General features: G+C 31.5%; 1 protein-coding gene and 1 long non-coding RNA gene across 3 annotated transcripts; one reads left to right on the top strand and one right to left on the bottom strand.

Annotated features, from left to right (window-relative positions):
* The first annotated feature begins 109 nt into the window (after positions 1–109).
* On the top strand, positions 110–2,853 carry LOC112491994 (uncharacterized). The gene is made up of 2 exons (XR_003056327.3): positions 110–697; positions 2,505–2,853. It is a non-coding gene; the product is annotated as an uncharacterized LOC112491994 (long non-coding RNA).
* Positions 2,854–6,941: 4,088 nt separating this feature from the next.
* On the bottom strand, positions 6,942–18,779 carry LOC125422995 (uncharacterized). Of its 2 annotated transcripts, none has more exons than XM_048475862.2 (4): positions 18,220–18,779; positions 14,872–14,929; positions 11,816–11,870; positions 6,942–7,251 (listed from the first exon to the last, which is right to left on the bottom strand). In XM_048475862.2, exons 1-4 carry the CDS (start codon positions 18,314–18,316, stop codon positions 7,150–7,152), a joined length of 312 nt encoding a protein of 103 aa, XP_048331819.1. In that variant the 5' UTR covers positions 18,317–18,779; the 3' UTR covers positions 6,942–7,149. The 2 variants fall into 2 exon arrangements, with proteins under 2 accessions (XP_048331819.1, XP_048331820.1); XM_048475863.2 differs by lacking the exon at positions 6,942–7,251 and adding an exon at positions 10,418–10,659 and having other exon boundaries at positions 18,220–18,776.
* Between the last annotated feature and the right edge of the window lie 325 nt (positions 18,780–19,104).

The raw sequence follows: 19,104 nt of genomic DNA, 5'->3' as shown, positions 1-19,104 counted from the left end.
TAATTAGGTGTCAGAAAGTGCTTACCCTTTACTTAGATATTTTTTGTTCGTCTTAATTACATTTTTACCATCATAGACTACAACATCTTTTTATTTCGAGAAGGAAAAAAAAAAAAAAAAAAAAAAAAAAAACTACAACATTTTTTAAAGCGGTCAGATTGTCTCCAAACGATTCTCTTCTTGTCACATTAGTTCAATCATGTAAGTTTTTCTAAGCAGAGTTTTTATTAGTGGATTTTTTTTTTTTTTTTTATGAACAGATAAATTAGAAGAAGAATTTTTATTCAATATACACATTAATACACACACACACACACACACACACACACACACGGTGCATCTAGAGTCAGGTCCGACCGCATCCCTTCCATTCGGACCAAAAACATGCTCTAATTTACGGCCGTTGGGTTTTATGACTTCGAATGGATGGCTGAGATTGCAGACATCACTCACGTGTGAAAACTTTGCCCAAATCTCCCATTTTCGTTCCCTCTCCCCTTCTACCTCTCTAGTTCCTCTTCCACTCGCACCAGCTCCGTCTCAAATCTTCCACTCACACCAGCTCTCTGGTTCCTCTTCCACTTGCACCAGCTCCCTAGTTCCTTTTTCCACTCGCACTAGCTCTCTAATTCACCGCACTAGCTCTCTGATTCCCCGCACCAGCTCTCCACTCGCACCAGTCAAATTTTAGTAATATGTATATTTTTGTTTTATTTTATGTACACGCCTACACTTTTTTTTTTTTTTTTTTGGTTAGTGTGCATTTCAAAATTTGGTCAATTTTTTGAAGTTTGATCAAAGTCATACATTTGAGATTTTGTGGTAATTATGGAATATGTTGGTTAATATGGCTTGCATAAGGAGATTTGGGTTCCATTTTGCTTTAGATTATTTAACTTAGTTCTATGATATTAATGGTTGGTGGTCTGGTTTTTTTTTAATTTTTTTAATATATTATTCCTCTACAAATTAACATGGTTTTGGCTAATCTGCTAAAGAATCCTTTCTTTTTTCCCTCTTTGTTTAAGAAGTTTTAAGAGTGCAATTTTTCTTAGGCATAATGCAAGGGATACGAAGATTAGAATAAAAGATATTTGACAGAAATATTGAATAAGAAAATGAACTATTGACCTTTTCTCTGAAGGAGGATTTGATCTTAATTGCTGAACTCGTTTTCTTGACTGGAAATTGACTGTGTTTGAGCTTCAGAACTTTCCTGAAATGCTTTACAATTAGACAAGATTTTTCAACGGTTACATGAGGAGGAAAATAACATGTCAATGCCATTAATTCTACGCAACAGGTAGAAGAAGAAAGAAAGAAATAAATAAATAAAATGTTGAAGATGGAGACATAGCTGTTAATGTGAAATTACCATTTCTTGATATCTTTCAAAATGAAACTAGTTATTATTAAATATAAAGTTAGTTTAGTTTTCTGGTTGATATGTGATTAGGTTGATTTGAACGGTAAGTCAAAAGATCATAGGTGGCGATATTATGATGTCTAACACAAAACTTTATCAATTATCTAATTTCTAGTCATCATATTTTCTGATGTTTATATCATGCTCTTCTTTTTATCCTTTCTGCCGAGGAGGATTCTAACCATGCTTTTTTTGGTTTCTTCGCTCAAATTTGATATATGTAGGTTATATATACATTTGCTAAGATGTAGATTGTATTTAAATTTATTGTATGTGTGGCATAATCTGTAATCTTGCTAAATGATATGTATATTTACTGGCTTGTGTGTGTTGTTTTTTAGTTTAATTGTATTAAGTTGCAGTTCTAGCAAAGATTTGACATCATTGACTCTGTGATTAATATGTTATGAAGTAGACTTCCTCCCCCCCACCCCCACCCCCAATAATATCTATATTTCACTTATCAAATATTTGGTCACAATATATTAAGATGAGTGGATATGAAGAGCTTTGATCCCCATGCATTGCCTTGTCAACCAATCAAGCCTTACTTAGTTTGTCAATTTTGCTGCATGTGCAACCTTGAGTCCTTGACCATTACTTGCTTGTAATAATCATATATGTTTATATATATTGTAATTTTGGCCCTTTAATATTATATATATTATAAAAATATATTATATATTTGTTTGAAAGTTTTGGTCCTTTAATATGCATCAGCAGCATTTTGAATTCCATTGATTGTATAGAAAGGTTGCTGGTGGTTTTTATTTCTATTTTTAAATATGTCTTTTGCCTTGTTATAACTTAATAAATCTTGCCTTATCTTGTTTGGAAGTCATAGCTGGAGATCAGTTGTGTAAGCATGTCAATAAATACTAGTGATGGTCAATTGATCTGGATGTGCTCATGTGGGCAATATATGCATTTAAAAACATCAAGGACAGATAAGAATCCAAATCGTTAATTCTGGAAATGCTTAGATGGAGAACATGTCGTATCTAATTGTTAGTGCATTGAGTTTTCATTTGTTTTTGCTTATAAAATTATTAACATTAATCATTTTTACTTGATACAGGAAAAAAGATGTGGTAAATTCATTTGGGCAAAAGAAGAGGAAGCCAAACTTGATGAAATAGATATTCTTATTGGTGAAATTCGGCGTTTATTATTGCAAGTGGAGAAATCTAATAATATTCTTGAAGCAATTCAGAAAAATACAAAGATGAGCAACCAATATGACATTAAGACTGTTATAGTGTTTTGTACTTTTATTATTTATTTTCTTTAAAATGTTTGCCTAATGATGTAGCCAAGTAATATATGTGTCTGTTCGGTTGGTAAATTATGAAAGTAACATGTATGATATATGTATCCACATTTCAAACTTTGTTTTCTATGAAAGTACTGGTTTTGGTTTGTGGCTATATCAAGTTGGAGGTTGATAAAAGTAACATGGAAATGTACTAAATGATTGTTAAATTAAGAAGCAAAAAAAGGGACTTAAACAATGAAATAGAGTTTCTATTGCCTGCCTTCATCGAACCACGTAATCTATCAAAACAATTAATTTAAAACATTTTGGGACGCAATATATGTTGAGAATGTAATTAAACATATATTTAGAATATACTAACTTTAATCGGTCTCCACCTACATACAAAAAAGTATGGCAAAATCAATGATCTTAATCTAACATGAGAAATCAAGATTATACTTTCTTAATGACTTTAGAAAGCATTCTAGAATACTATGTGAACTAAGAAACTTTAAATTTTTGCATGAGTACAAACAAGGATCTACATCTTTGTAGAGTGAATCTCAATCATTGTCAATAGGTGTCTGCTTATATTGGCTATCTGAACATCTCACAGAAGACTTCTCGATTGATTCTTTGCCACTATAGGCTCTGGTCCCACTACCAGTTGAATCTGACCTTGAAGGACTCCTATCCTTTTCCTTGCTCCTACCTAAAAAAAAAGTTGGCACAGATTTTCCAAGGCCATCAAAGGGATCCACATCATCAAATACTCTTCCATTATTAGATTTTGTGCTTCCAGAGTTAGAAAGCTTACTAATTTCTTCCAATGGGTCATTAAATTTTCCTGGTACAACAAAAGGATCTTCCATCACCTTTGATGTCGTTTTACTAACACTGTCAGTAGTTTCTAGAGACCAAGTATCAGAAGGTGACCTGTTACAGAAGCAATATGGTACTAAAGGATAACAAGATAATAAAAAAAGAAAAAAAACATTGAACATACATTCATGCAGAAAAAAAAAAAGAAGCCTGAAAACGGTGAGACAAATGAGAATTATATCTTTGTTATGCAATTCAGTCTTCAAAAAATCATGAAACTACAGGTATTCAACTATTTAAACATTATCATCCTCTTTTTACATGCAATACTTGCAAGATTAACCAAACCGACATTCTTAAAATGATGCAAGACTTGTCAGCCATGTATGACCAGAGCTAAATTCAATACAGTTCTTCATGGTTCATCAGATGTCTTCCATTCCTCATGTTTTGTTTCTCTGATCAAGAGAATTTAGCAACAACACCTTCTCACCAAATAATAATAATAAAAAACAAAAATCAACACAGCAGCCAAATTAACAAACATGTCCCCTTTTTTTCCCCCTAATTTCAAATAACTATATGCACAACACTCGTTTAACAAAAATCAACACTCCTTTTTTCTTCATATAATCTCAACACGATAAAAATGATATAATAAGTTCAAAGCAGGACATAGCAAAATTGTAAAATTGCTTAGTCATTTTTGCTCATTACATGCAAAGTACATGTACTACCAAGGTGTCATCATGCATGAAGTTTATACCGTATAAACTTGACACCTAAACTAAGACCTAGCTACATGCCTCTTTTTTCGAAAATACCATTTGAAATTTTGATCAGCTCCAACCAACTAATTCACAATTCCATTAAATGGAAAACAACTTGTTTTTTTTTTTTTTTCCTTTTGTATATAAATAGAAAGGGGGAACATATCAATATAGGACATATTGAGCCAAAATGATAATGTTACAAATTATAAATATATGAAAAATAGAATATAAAACATAACTAAGAAAAAGTTAATAATAACAGATCAACAAATGACCGAAAAATAAGAGGGAAAGAAAATATAAACAATAAAAATCAATAAAAATCTTACATTCCTGTTGAAGTGAGATGCATGATAGTCTCAGAAGACTCTCACAGTGAGGATAACTTCTCCATCTTTACCTTCCTGCTAACCAAAGTAAACCACATTGGCAAAATAAACAGCAACATAGTTTACATTCATTCCAAGAATCAACAAGACTAAAGGCAAACTAGCATACGTTCATTCCAATAATCAAATAAGACCTCATGTTTCCAATACATGGCAATTTAAGGAGTCTATTATCATAACTCAACTCTCTCTTAGTAACTAAGCTGATAGTTATTGCCATATGACAAACACAAAAAAAAAAAAAAAAAAAAAAAAAAAAAACAAGACAACAAGAATCGGACACTAAGAGAAGTTATATTTCCACAAAGCTGTTGCATGATAGATGATCACACTCGGAGGTCATCCATTAGTTTTCTAATGTTGATCTACGAATAATGAAGCAAGTTGTTAGATGAGGATTACCCCCGATTTCTAATGTGAACCTGCCAAACAAAGCAAGATACCTCGTTCATACTTGTTGAAGTAAAAATCACATTGTGATTCAATCTCTGATGCTTGTGGAGGAATATCCCCACTTTGTGAAGACCAACATAGAAATAATAATAGTTTGTATATGGTTTGATCATTTCAATTGCATAAAAATAATAACTAATAAATGTATAAATTTCTTACCGACTGTTGAGGATTGGACAATTTCTTTTGTTATGTGATTTTCCAATCTTTCCACATCCATTGCAACGTCGACCTCTATACTGTGAGGTTTTTGTTGCTATCTCTTTCTCCCTTTTTAATCGTCGTCTAAATCCCTTTGCCCTCACTTGAGATGGATCTTTCAATGCTGTGTCGTAAACATTACAATCTTTTCCAGATATGCCTCCACTCTTCTTGCTGCCACTTACGGAGTTAAGCTTCTCAAGCAAATCTTTAAGACTATCATTCACAAATACACTTGACTCCTCATTTGTAATAGCTTTATCAATGACTTCTGAAGTAATTTGGAATAGTTTAGCTTGCCACATCAACATTGAACTACCCATTCCACTTATCTCTACACCTTGCTTATCGGATATCATTTGAGATTTTGCAACTCTAGTCCACCTTTTCATTATATACTTATTTGGCAAGGGAATATTACCAAAGAGTCACAAAAATGCCAAAATATGCCTAATGGAATTCCTTGACTCTCAAATTTCTTACAACTACAAGATGCGTAGTTCAAACTTTTGATCATGAGCAATTTCCTGAGCTCTAGGAACATCGTCATGAGGACCACTCTCGACTGTATACATTTTATGTGTATCATTTTCCTGCACAAGTTGTGGCATTGCTACTAAGCTTTACTACAACTCATCTTGAAACTTAAGAAAAATTTTGCATGTGTAAATCTCAGCCATTTGCTTTTCCATTTCCAACTGCAATTTTAAAAGAGGCTTCTCATTAATATCAACGTGACCGGTAGCTAACTCTTCGTGATGTTGATGTGTAAGTGTCCTATTAAATCAAAGTATGAAATCCATCAATAAATTCTTCTTCGAAACATATTTCTTGAAAAATGCATGGGAGCTTTCTATACGTTGGTTACTTGACATCCTGACTGAGAATATATGATTAACATATGGAGGCACCCATCTATTATGCATGTCAAATATTGACCTTAACCAATCATTGTCATATAGGCTTGCCTTCTCAATGATAGTCGTCCACTTTCTTTCAAACTCTTTGGGGCATTCTGATTCCTAAATGCATTGTCGGAAGTCCTTATAAAAAATCTCTGTAAGTAATTGCATTCAAATATGTAGAAAACTTCTCAAGTATGTGCCAACTACAATACCTATGAAATGTATTTGGTTAGTTATGAGCTATAGCCTTGGTCATTGCAGGATCTTGATAAGTGATAATCATCTTTGGGTTGTTAGTAGGCATGCTCTTCTTTAATACCTCAAACAACCATGTATGTTCAACGTAACATCCATTAACTATATATTTCATGGTATGAACTGGTTAAGTAGATGAAGTTCATAAGAGCATATTAACCTTGCTATTAACATATTACTATTCTACAACATTGACAGTCTATTTAGTATGATAATGAAGCAGTTCATTTCCATATAGAACATGATGGTTCAACTGTTATTTCAATGGACACATTGCAGCAAGCACATTACTAAAGTTTGATAATAAAAAATTAAATATGTGTGTCCAACCTACCATGTATGATTATTAGTAAAGGAACCAAATTTTAGCATTCTCACAATAACAATACAAAGCAAGAATCATGTACACGCATCCATGCTAATCCATATGGAGTAGTTATATCTCTAGATAAACCACTGAAACATGAAAAATACCCTGATATTTTACCTTTCGACATTGATTCTTTCTTTACAATAGTTCTCTAAGAGCCAGCCACTTTGCAATTCCACAACATGTTAGTAAGCTTTATATAGTACAATATCAATTCGACACTGTTAATATGCCCTAATTAATAAATAGCAATACATGAGTTCAAATTGCATGCTTGCAATATGTGATATACATCCATTATGTTGCATTGGCTTCTTTGGAGATGAGCCAATTGAATGTTTTCCTTCTCGTACAGTGCCTTTGCCTTTTAACATGATATGTAGATATTTTCAACTCAACCTAAAAAGGGAACTGTCATTAGATATGCATGGTCAATAACAAAATGAATGTAATAGTTTTAATATATATATATATACATAACTTGTATTACATATATTTTAGCTCATCGTATAACCATACAAAACAAAATGTAATTACAAAATAAGTACGGTGACATATTATGCAAGTCAATGAGTAAAAATAGTTACATTATGAACTGTGCGCATCCATATATGCACTATTAATACATCATGTCTAAAACAATACTATGAAAGGACTAACACATATGACAAATGAGCATAACAAGTATTCGCCATCGTTAACCATCAAGCTTGTTTGAACACTAATGTTCTTCCTCACTATCATCCACTGACACTTCATTATCATCTTTAAATTCATGTTCATCATTGGAATTGTATGTAGTACCCTCCACATCATTCAAACTTCAAGCATTTGCATGAATTAATATCTCCTCCACGTCAACCCGATTTAAGGTTTGATATTGGTCTCAATATCATCTTCATTGTTAATCTCATTGCACTCATCTTGTTAAAATGCCTCATCGTGTAGATCATCAAAAGATTTTGTAACTTGTACATTATACAATTTGGATGGTTGAATCCTTTATTCAACCACGTGCCAATTTTTTTCTATCTTGGTATGAGCTAGGTATATCACTTCCTTTGCTTGACTAGCAAGGACATTAGGATCTTCATTGTACCATGTTCTTGTTACGTTGATACTTATGAACTTGAATTCATCAATTTGAATTCGGCTCCTATTGCCTATGTCCCACCAATTACATTTAAATAGCAAGACTATTTTGACCTCCATAACTTAACTCAATTATGTCGATCATGACCCCAAAAAAAGCGATATGTACTCCATTGTGTTCTCATTTAACTACAGTGCCACTGTTCTAGGTGTTTTTTTTTTTTTTTAATGTATATCACGTTTTGAAATGCAAAATCCATGTTCATTGATATTGCAATTAATGTAGTGAAAAATTCATTTATTGGGTTCTCGGGCTAGTGCTAAATGGTTGGCATTTGAGCCATTGTTTTCCAATTGCACAATCTATATATATAGAACATGCAATTTAGTAATGACTGTACAACATCGATAGATTATGTAGAAACCTCAAACATCCATGAAGAAATAAACTTGCACATTGTAGGAACCACCTAGGAAACTCTAGTAGTTGCCTTGCATCAATGTCTTTTATATTTTCTCTTAAAGTTGCTCTTTATGCTCACTGAACATAAAACTAGTAGCTTAAACTAAACAAAGTAAGCTAACCAAAATAAAAATTAACACCTAATAAGTGCCTAGTTTTAGTTACTTAATATATGGGAGGACTTCAACACAATTGTTCAATACATACCATATAATCTTTGCCCACTTAATCATACTGAGCTCATCAAATATGGGTGCTCCTACACCATGGTCCTTATATGAAAATGGAGATATCGAGCTTGCTATTTGACCATCACCATCATAATTTGTATCTGGTTTAGTAAATATAGTCTTGACATCGTCTAAGTACAATGAGCAAAATATTAAGCATTCACTTTCATTATAACCCTTCAACACTGCATCAAATGAACAATGAAGGTAATGTAGTCAAATAAATGAAACATATTTAGAATAATTGAAGTAGTAGCCATACCTTTCGAATGGATATATCCAACAAAATTGATAGGGCCCTACAATTATATGTTCTCGAGCAAGATGGATTGGTAGATGCATCATACCATTAAAAAATGAAGGGGAAAATTTTTCTTAAGACTACATAATGTTAGAGCAATGTTTTGAACAAGTTGCTCTAATGCATCTACCCTCAAAGTCTTAGATGTTAACTCCCTAAAGAATATACACGATTGAATTATTGCTCTACCAATATCTTTATATAAGTATGCACGTAAAGCTATAGGGAGCAAAAGCCATATAAGGATATGACAGTTATGGCTCTTCAAATAAAAAATCTTATTGTCTTTCAAGTTCATTGACATAGAAATGTTAGATGTATATCCATTAGGAAGCTTTGCACTACTTTAGAATTCATATAAACTATTTTTCTTAGAATGATTGAGCATGTAACATTCAGCGGGAAAAAAATTGCACCTCCTCTATGTATTGGGTGTAACTTGAGTTTAATATGCATATGCTTTAAATCTAACTGAGAATTATAAATATCATTTATCTTTCCTTCAATGTTCATCATAGTTCCTAATAAACTATTGCACACATTTTTTTCTATATGCATGACATCAAGATTATGTTGAATCTTAAGACATTGTTAATATGGCAATTCAAAAAATATGTTTTTTTCTCGATCCAATTATGTGATTTATCTACCCTCTTTCTTCTTCGCCACCTAATATGTGCCTTATAAAATGTTAGTTATGTAAGATCACTCAACCGTTCAAGCACATCATATCCAAATAGCATCTTCAAAGGTGATTTAAGATCCTTTCCATCATACCAGTTGCAATTCCACCATCTATGATTTAAGATCCTATGTAATAATTTTTCTTCCCATATAGTAATTAAAGGGATGAGGAGTCTATGTTACAGATAGGACATGCTAGTTTACTTTTGGTAAACCATCTAGACAAATTAGCATAAGCTGGAAAGTTGTTAATGGTCCACAAAATGGCAACATGCAACTAAAAGAGTTCATCTATTGATGCATCATATGTTTGTACATCAACCTGCCACAATTCATTTAATTCATGTATAAGAGTTTAAAGATATACATTGATATAATTTCTTGGAGGCTTTGGACTTGGGATTAAAAAAGATAACATAAGAAATGGAGATTTCATACGTAGCCAAGATGGTAGACTATAAGGGACTAGAATGACCAGCCACATGCTATAAGATGTCCTCATGTTATCAAAAGGATTAAATCGTCACTTGCTAATCTAAGCACCATATTTCGAGGGTCATTGGCAAATATAGGGAATTGTTTGTTAAAATACTTCCATGCATTCGAATCAGCTGGGTGTTTCAAGATTCCACCCTTTACGCATAAATCATGGTGCTACCTTATATCTTTAGCAATTTTTTTTTATAAATATAAACATTCATTGCAGCCTAGGCTTCAATGGGAAGTAACGTAATATCTTGTGTGGAATCTTCTTATTCTTGTCCGAGACACATTTATATTGAGATCCATTGCAAGTTGGACAAACTTCTAGTTCCTTGTATTCATACCAAAATAATATATAATCATTCTGACAAGCATCTATTTTCTCATAATGAAGTCCTAACTCATGTGTGATTTGTTTTGTCTTGTAGTAAGAAGAAGGTACATGTGCGCCAGCAGCAAATATATCCTTAAGCAGCTCAAGTGGCATATTGGAGGACTTATTGCTCCTTCCATTGAGTGTCTTCAAGTGCAACAACTTCACAATGAATGGAAACCTAGATTTTACAGCCAGGATACAATAGTTATGCTACATTCTTGAACAAATTGGCAAATGTATTTGACTCAAATGAAGCTTCCCCAAAAGCAAAATGAGATGTTAAAGAACTAGCTCATTCATTGTACAACACCTCATTATTCAAATCTAGTAGCATATTCCAAGTCCCATCTGCCACCACATCGTCATTATCCATATATAGTTTGTCACTCTTATTCAATGTTGTATTCTTAACCGCACTGGTCATGGATGTCTCTCCATGGTATATCCATGGGTCGTATGACCTCACAATACCATGGATGACCAAATGGTCACGTACATTATCCGGTGAAAGCAAGACAAAATTGCTACACTTATAACAAGGACATTTAATTTTAGTCCTATTACCAATATGTTGTCTTGTAAAATCCAAAAAACGGTTGACTCCATTAAATATTTCAGAAGTGTTATGTTTCGTAGTTGCATCCAACTTTTATTCATATCTATATGCGTAATGGTAACATAAACAATAAGTAAGAAATATGCCTCGACATTAAGAAATATGCCTCGACATCAATTAACAAGAATAAAGCTCAAGCATATACAATATATGCTTCATAAAGGCCACATACTACTCATATTAAGAACATTAGAAGTTATGCATTGGAAGTTAAAGGAGTAAAAAAAATAGATAACAAAGCTACAATAGTGTAGCTAACTAACATGAAAATAGGTAAGCAAGTACTATTTAAAAGTAAATCATAGGCATCTACGAGTCTATGCTACAAATTAGTTTCCACTTATTGTTCACTAGACAAATGGATAGCTTGAAACTATTCAACTATTATATTTAGTAATTGATATACTATGTGTAAGCTATGTCCAAAACCATCTTTTTCCAAAAATATAAAAATCAAAGTATATGGATAAACATGCAGGCACATAAAATTATAAGCAACATATGCAAATCACATTTATGCAAAAACACCAAATAGTCTTTTTTTTTTTTTTTAACACATATGTACGTTTCTAAAGGATATCGGTAGTATAGTAAATAGTGAACAAGGATTGACAATCCACCAAATAAGTAACAGAGTTGGCACACGTACAAGATCTAAATACTAGGAAAAAAAATAGATTTATACGCAAATATTAAAGTGAAAATGTCAACTTATTACCTGCTGCAAAGAGATTCGATATGCCAAGCACTTGTATATAAGATGCAGCAAGAAACTACAAAGTAAAAATTGGAAATTGGTTAATGGCTACATATAGATAAAAGTGGAAAACACAATTAAAAGTCATTTTTTACATTGAACTCACATAATGCTATAATATTCTAGTAACTTAATTGTCTATACTTTTCTCCAATTACCTAGATGCCTCTAGGATATGCTCACCAATATTTTTATCAAATATAAGACACTTTGATGAATGTTGTGAAGCAAATCGAGGTGAAACTGTTGGCGTTTATGATAATGAAGATAATGATGTCTTGTGTTATAAGAAACTCAATATTATGTGACTATATACAAGATGCACAGCAATAAAATGTTGAGGAACCAGAAAAAAAAAAAAAAAAAAAAAAAAAAAAAAAAACAACAACAACAACAATTCCATGCAACTATTTAGTGATGTGCTTTGGTGATAACAATGTATGGAAACACATAAAAACTAAGGTGTTGGCTCTGATATATAAGGAAAAAGAAAATCCCAAGTCTAATCTCAGGATCATGCATTTTTTATGACTGCTTAAGTAAATCAATTTAAACTGGTTTTTTCTTTTTCTCTGCAAATTAAGTTGTAGAAGTTTATATACTCTGTTTATAACATGTCGTTCATACTATTTTAGTACAAATTAGAAGGTAGTTTATTTAGGAAAAGTTTGTCTTCTTCCGTATGAAGTTGAAATGATATATACGATGAGCAAAACATGTCATGTTACGAAAAATAATTTGATGGATTTTTCATGTGTATATACATCAGTGAATTTTTTTTTTTTTATAAAAAATTAGATTGTCAGCTTTACTTTCAGGCTATGAAGAATCTATATGTAAGATATGAGACTTAACACTTGGCTTCAAATAATGAATGATTCAAAATTCAAGTTCTCTTCCTCTTGTCTTTATCCTAAATTGGCATTCAAAAGCTTTATTTTTGTGATGGAGATATGAATTTCTTTAGCTACTATGATATATTTTTACATATATATATATATATATATATATATATATTTGAGTTAATATACTAGCAGCAACATGCAGCTAAGCACTTGGGAGATTTTGATTCTTTTCTTTGTAAAGAGTGGTGTGCTTTTCATTCTTTATTCTATGTATTTTATCTTGTTTTCTTTAATATCCTTATGTAGTTTCCTATGCAAAGAATGCCTAAGAAATATTGGTTTTTAATAGAAAATTAACTATTTTGATGCAGAAATCATGCAACATGCCTCTAAATTTATTATAAGGATGGGCACAATAATTGTAGCAATCACCAGTCTTAGCTTGTTCATTATGTGACTTGCTATATTATATCATTTGAGTAGACATGTTATAAAAATGCAGATCATCAAAATTCTACAAAATCATGTATATGATATAAGTATGAATCCTAATCAAACCTTAACTTGTAAAAATGGACTCGTTTGTACTTAAAGTGTGACATTAAACTTGAATGCTTTTGTATAAACCAAGACCAAGTAACAACTGCTGTTGCTTTTGTGCGGGAGACAAATAAAACCAATGATTCATTCATTATATCTCTGATTAAAAACAATAATGGGTAGTTCTATAAAATTCAGCAACTTGTTCGAATAAGTTAATGCATGGAAAAAATAGCCATGGAAGTCTATTTTTATGATGGAGATATAAATTTCTTTAGCTATTATGATACATTTTTACATATATATATATTTGAGTTAATACATTAGCAGCAACATGCAGCTAAGCACTTGGGAGGCTTTGATTCTTTTCTTTGTAAAGAGTGGTGTGCTTTTCATTCTTTATTCCATGTGTTTTATCTTGTTTTCTTTGATATCCTTATGTAGTTTCCTATGCAAAGAATGCCTAAGAAAAATTGGCCATTAATAGAAGACCAACTCTGTTGATGTAGAAATGATGCAGCAAGCCTCTAGATTTATTGTAAGAATGGGCACAAGAAATACAGCAATCACCAATCTCAACTTATTCATTATGTGACATGCTATATTATATCACTTGAACAGACATGTGATAAAAATGGAGATCGTCAAAATTCTAAAAAATCATACATATAATATAAGTATGAATCCTAATCAAACCTTAACTTGTAAAAATGGACTCGTTTATACTTAAAGTGTGACATTTAAACTTGAATACTTTTGTATAAACCAAGACCAGGTAACAGCTAGCTTTTGCTTTTGTGTGGGAAATAAACAAAAGCAGTGGTTCATCCATTATATCTCTGATTAAAAACACTAACAGTAGTTCTATAAAATTCAACGACTTATTCGAATAAGTTAATACATGGCAAAAATAGCTACGGAAGTCAACATATTACCAGCTGCACAAAGATTCGATATGCCAAAGCTCATATATGAGACTAAGCAAGAAAATACAAAGATAAAATTGGGAAATGGTTGATGGATACATATAAAGAAAAATGGAAAATACAAATACAGAAGAAATACATGAATGACATAATTACATAAATTATGCCAATCTATGAAAAGTTAAACACATAACTATTATGGAAATGGAAATTCCAATGCAAGGTTGGGATGGTTCAGCTTCAATGAATTAGTTATTTATCTACAATAATATATCCTACTTAACAAATAAGGAAGCACGACACCTAATTAAATTAAATCACTAGATTAGCTTATGACAATGCTATAGATAAGCAAGTGGACCAGTAATAGTTAAGCAAACGGATTGGGCAACTTAAGTACAATAGTTAGAATTTGTACATGTGACATACAAAAAAATATGCATTACCATTTGACTATCAAGGATATAAGTTACGAATAAAGTAGCAAGGATCCTTTGTATGTGGGCTGCTTACATATAATCCAAATTATAAACATGTTGTAGAGAAATACCAACATAATTGTGACAACATGGTTGCTCCATCATTATTCGATTGTTACATATATAACTACTAGGCAAATGTCAGTTTTAAATAGTTGCTTGATATATCATAATGCAATCTGCATGGTTTGAACAATAGAAAAGGTAAGAAAAAGAGACCAACATACCGGTCAACGAATCTGCAGACTTGGGAAGATATAATATTCCTTCTTAACTTAGAAAGAGCTACAAGTGTAAGAAAGAAACATAAATTAGGACAAAGAGATACAAACTTTGTTTCCATTGGCACTTCCACAAGAAAAAAAAGATTATAGATTGATGGAAAAAGAACTTACTAAAAGAGCAAAGCTAATGCTTCAACTAGTGTTATCCAATTATGAATGGAACATAAAACATACAACTATAGATAAAGTATTTCTCAAATCCATATAAGAAAAAAGAAAATGCAAAGATAAAAATGGACATGCACAGGGATGTGAATCCCATAGACTCCAGCAGGGTTCATATTGTAGTAACCTCAAAGCTTTTCAAAAAGCAAGCATCACTTAACTCAATGAAGCAAACATGGTAATATAGTACATGTTCACCATAGAGACAATTAATAGTGGCAAATGATTTTGAAACTCTAGTAAATGATGATGAAAAAGGTAAATTTTTAAAACATAAAATGCAAGAACCATTTTTTAACCAAATTTCAACATGTTGACTGTGTGAAGTGAAAACTGTTCAATGAATATAAAATAAACTAGCTATGTCTACAATCAAGTTGGAAAGCCAAAGTTAAACAATTTCTAATTCTAGTTATGTAAATAGTAAGGAAAAAAATTCAACCTAAAGTTTGAATGCAAAAGGAAAATATGCCAACTTATTATATAAATTGCATAGTAGCGGCAATGACATCAAGTGACTGATCAATGATTGGATCGAAAGCAAAGTAGTCATAAAAAGTCTTAGTTTTCTAGCACACTTTGAATATGAAACCAGCACATACATTTTCTTTATGTTTTTTTTGGTTTGTTCTTGTATGTTATTCTCACTTATTGTCAGCTAAAATATGATTTAGGGCCATACATAAAGTAGAAAGTAAGGTAGAATAGCACTTGAAAAGACAAGATGAAAAGAAAATCTGAACCATATATTTGGAAAATTCTTTGGTGGACACAATATTCCACAATTGTTATACACCAAAGTTGTCTTGCACTCTTATATATGATGTGTAAAATCAACTCGCAAGTGCACGAATCGTTTTCAAGTAATAAAGTGGAAAAATAGGGTTGTCGTACCCAAGGGATTAAGTATTAAGTACCAAAGATAATTAGGTTTTGATAATATTTGAACTAAAATTTAAGATGGCAAGTGAAAACTAAATAAACTAAATTAAACAAAAGCAATCAATTAAAATTAGATCAATTTCAAGTAAGAGAGAGAATTGAATAATTATGAATACTAGGGCATTTGATTTCACCACTAACTATTCCAATTTAATTACTTAAATATGTGAATTTAATTAACTAGTAATTTTGTTAACCACACTTAATCACAAAATTAATCAAAAGTAGTTTCCACTCACAATTGATAATATTCACATAACCTAATTTATTCCTTCCGGCCTATAAATTAAATCATGCAAATTCATCAAGCATAGATTAAGCAAATAATATGGCATGAGACATAACTATTTTCCAATCAATTATGCATTCATGTAAATCATTGGAGATCCATAATATTATCCATTTCCAAGCTCAAATATTATTAAAATCATTCATTCCTTCCGGCCTATGAAAGCATTAAGTATACCAATGATTTATTAACAAAACATATTACTAATTAAATAAAACTCAACATATATTAAAATAATTAAACCTTCATAGTTAGGGCTACATCATAGCCCTAGCTATGAAAATTAGTTCATGGTAAAAATAATTTCAACATCCATAATTATTAAAAATAATAAGATTCACAATTAAAGAGAAAGGAAAAGAGAATAAAAACTATTGAAGAAATTCTCCTCCAAGAGCTCTCAAAGTCGTAGCCTTCTTCTCCAAGCAAGCCCACGTCTCTCTGCCTCCTCCAAGCTCTTCAATTGATCTTCTAAAACTCTAAAACTTTAAAACCCTAGAACCCTTAAGAGAATATTAGAAACTCCCAAAATTTGGTTTGTTTCTATTTAAGCCTCCTAAAAGCTCTTAAATAACTCTCTAAACTTGTATATCTTCCTTCAATGTGGTGAGGGCTATATATATAGGACCTTGGGAATCTTTTTGTCTCTTTATTTTCAATGTGGGAGTCTTGGAAGATACATTTTTTAGGCCATGAAAAGGGTTGGACGAATTTCATGTGTAAAAAGGAAACTGTATATTACTTGCTCTCTACTACTTTCCTTTTATCTAATTCCTCCTAAAAAAAATAGTTAATTAGTCTAATTTACCCTTAATGAAGCATGTGACATGACATGTGTCTCATTAATGATAAATTAACCAATTATTGCCACTTGTTTTTATCTTGGCCCTCAAATTGCCTTAATTCTCTCTTTTGATCAATGGTGGAGATTTAACTAGAATATTATTTTTTATAAATTTCAAACTTTAAATGATGATAACTCTTTGCTCGCACCTCGAAATCCAAAACTAACGAGACATTTGAAATCCTCAAATTGTGATGATTCATATGACATCCACTTCCATCATGAGATTCCCGATAGAATCTTTATGGAATCTTCAAGGTATCTTTTTGGAATCTTTTTAATGCTTAGTCCGTTCGAGCTCAAATCTTGCTTCCCACCATAATTCGACCCAAGGAATCCATCTTTATGGTTGTTTTCTTAAAATTCTTCCTCTTTCACCTAGATTAAGAAAAATACATAAATAAGTATCTTTCCATAACAAATTAACACAAACTAACAAATATTAAGCTATAAATATGGCATAAAATCATCAATATTTTGACCTAACAATATACAACATAATAAATAAGCTGATAATAACAAAAATTATGAAAAAAGTAAAGAAAGGCTACATAACCAAGCTAACAACACACAGTAAGACAAACCAGTAACACAATGCCATGGAGCACATTCTTAATAAAATGAACCACTTTAACAAACCAACTGATGTGGCAAAATGAACAAAGATAGAACCCAACTAAAAAAGCAAACAAATAAACAAAAAACAAGATGCTCCACCAAAATTCAAATTTGTCTACATATGTATCTAAGAACGTTTTGATTGAGCCAAATCAAAGTCAATTGTATGTTAATATATTCATTTCAAACTAAAATCCAACAAAATGAACATTAATTTAGACATATGTTTTTAAAGATACTGGATAATTCATGCACAATTTTCAAACTAGTAACCATGGTTTCAAATGGGCAAAAACAAAATATATATGATTGTGAACTGATGTTGTTAATGCTATTTCACAAATAAGCAACAAAATCAGTCAACTATATATCAAGTTCATCTCCCCTGTTTTTTTATGTAATATTCAAGATAGAAATATATGTGTATCCATACCTACAGCTTGAATGGTAATATTTGGAAGAATAGTTTGCATGAAAGAAGATCCCTCAAATTGAAGAAATGGGTACCATGCAATTCCATTCAACAACATAAGCCCAAATAGAAATCCAAAATCTAAAGCACCCAAGACAATAACAATATGAAAACAAAACCTAGAAGATGAAAATGGAGAGAGAGCGAGAGAAAAGGAAGCATATGAGGAGTTGTCAGGAGCTTGCGACACTGTGAAATGTCTATCACAGATGCAGTGTGGACAAGAAGAATCTCATCATTGCAATTGGCTGCATTGCACGAGTCTGCAAAGGAACAGATACAAAATCTTCTTCTTTTGAAGTTAAACTCTATAAGTGAGTAAGTAAGCTAGAGCTGGGTGAGTGTGAATTCTAGATAACGGAGAGAAAGAGAGAAAACACTTTGCATTTTTCGTGGGCCAAAAATGGGTATCTTCGGTGGACTATGCATGAAGCGCACCATTTTGGGCAAGAAATTTGTGGTTAACAATTTTATAATTTGTAGCTATTAGATATTGGCTGGTCAAAATTAAAACATTAGGTGACTATTAAAAGATTTCATCACATTTTAGAAGTAAAAAGGAGAGGGAAATATTGGCGCCTAATTTTCTTGGATCTTTTGTGATAAAAATATGCAACAAACAAGAACTTGTCACTTTTTTTTAATACGAAATGAAAAAAGATGACAATTACTATTTTTGCCATGTATTGTATAAGTTAAGTGATAAATTTATATTTGCTAGTGGGACCATGGTTTAAAATATCCAAAATTTTCTTGAAATTTTCATTTTTTTAAGGGGTCAAAATAAAATTTAGGTTTCAAATGGAAATGGATAGAATTTTCATAATATCCATTGAAATTTTTAAA

The sequence above is a fragment of the Ziziphus jujuba genome, chromosome 5 (assembly GCF_031755915.1).
Source record: "Ziziphus jujuba cultivar Dongzao chromosome 5, ASM3175591v1".
NCBI lineage: Eukaryota > Viridiplantae > Streptophyta > Magnoliopsida > Rosales > Rhamnaceae > Ziziphus > Ziziphus jujuba.
Note: the sequence above shows the minus strand (reverse complement) of the source record. Positions and strands in the feature narration are given on the sequence as shown.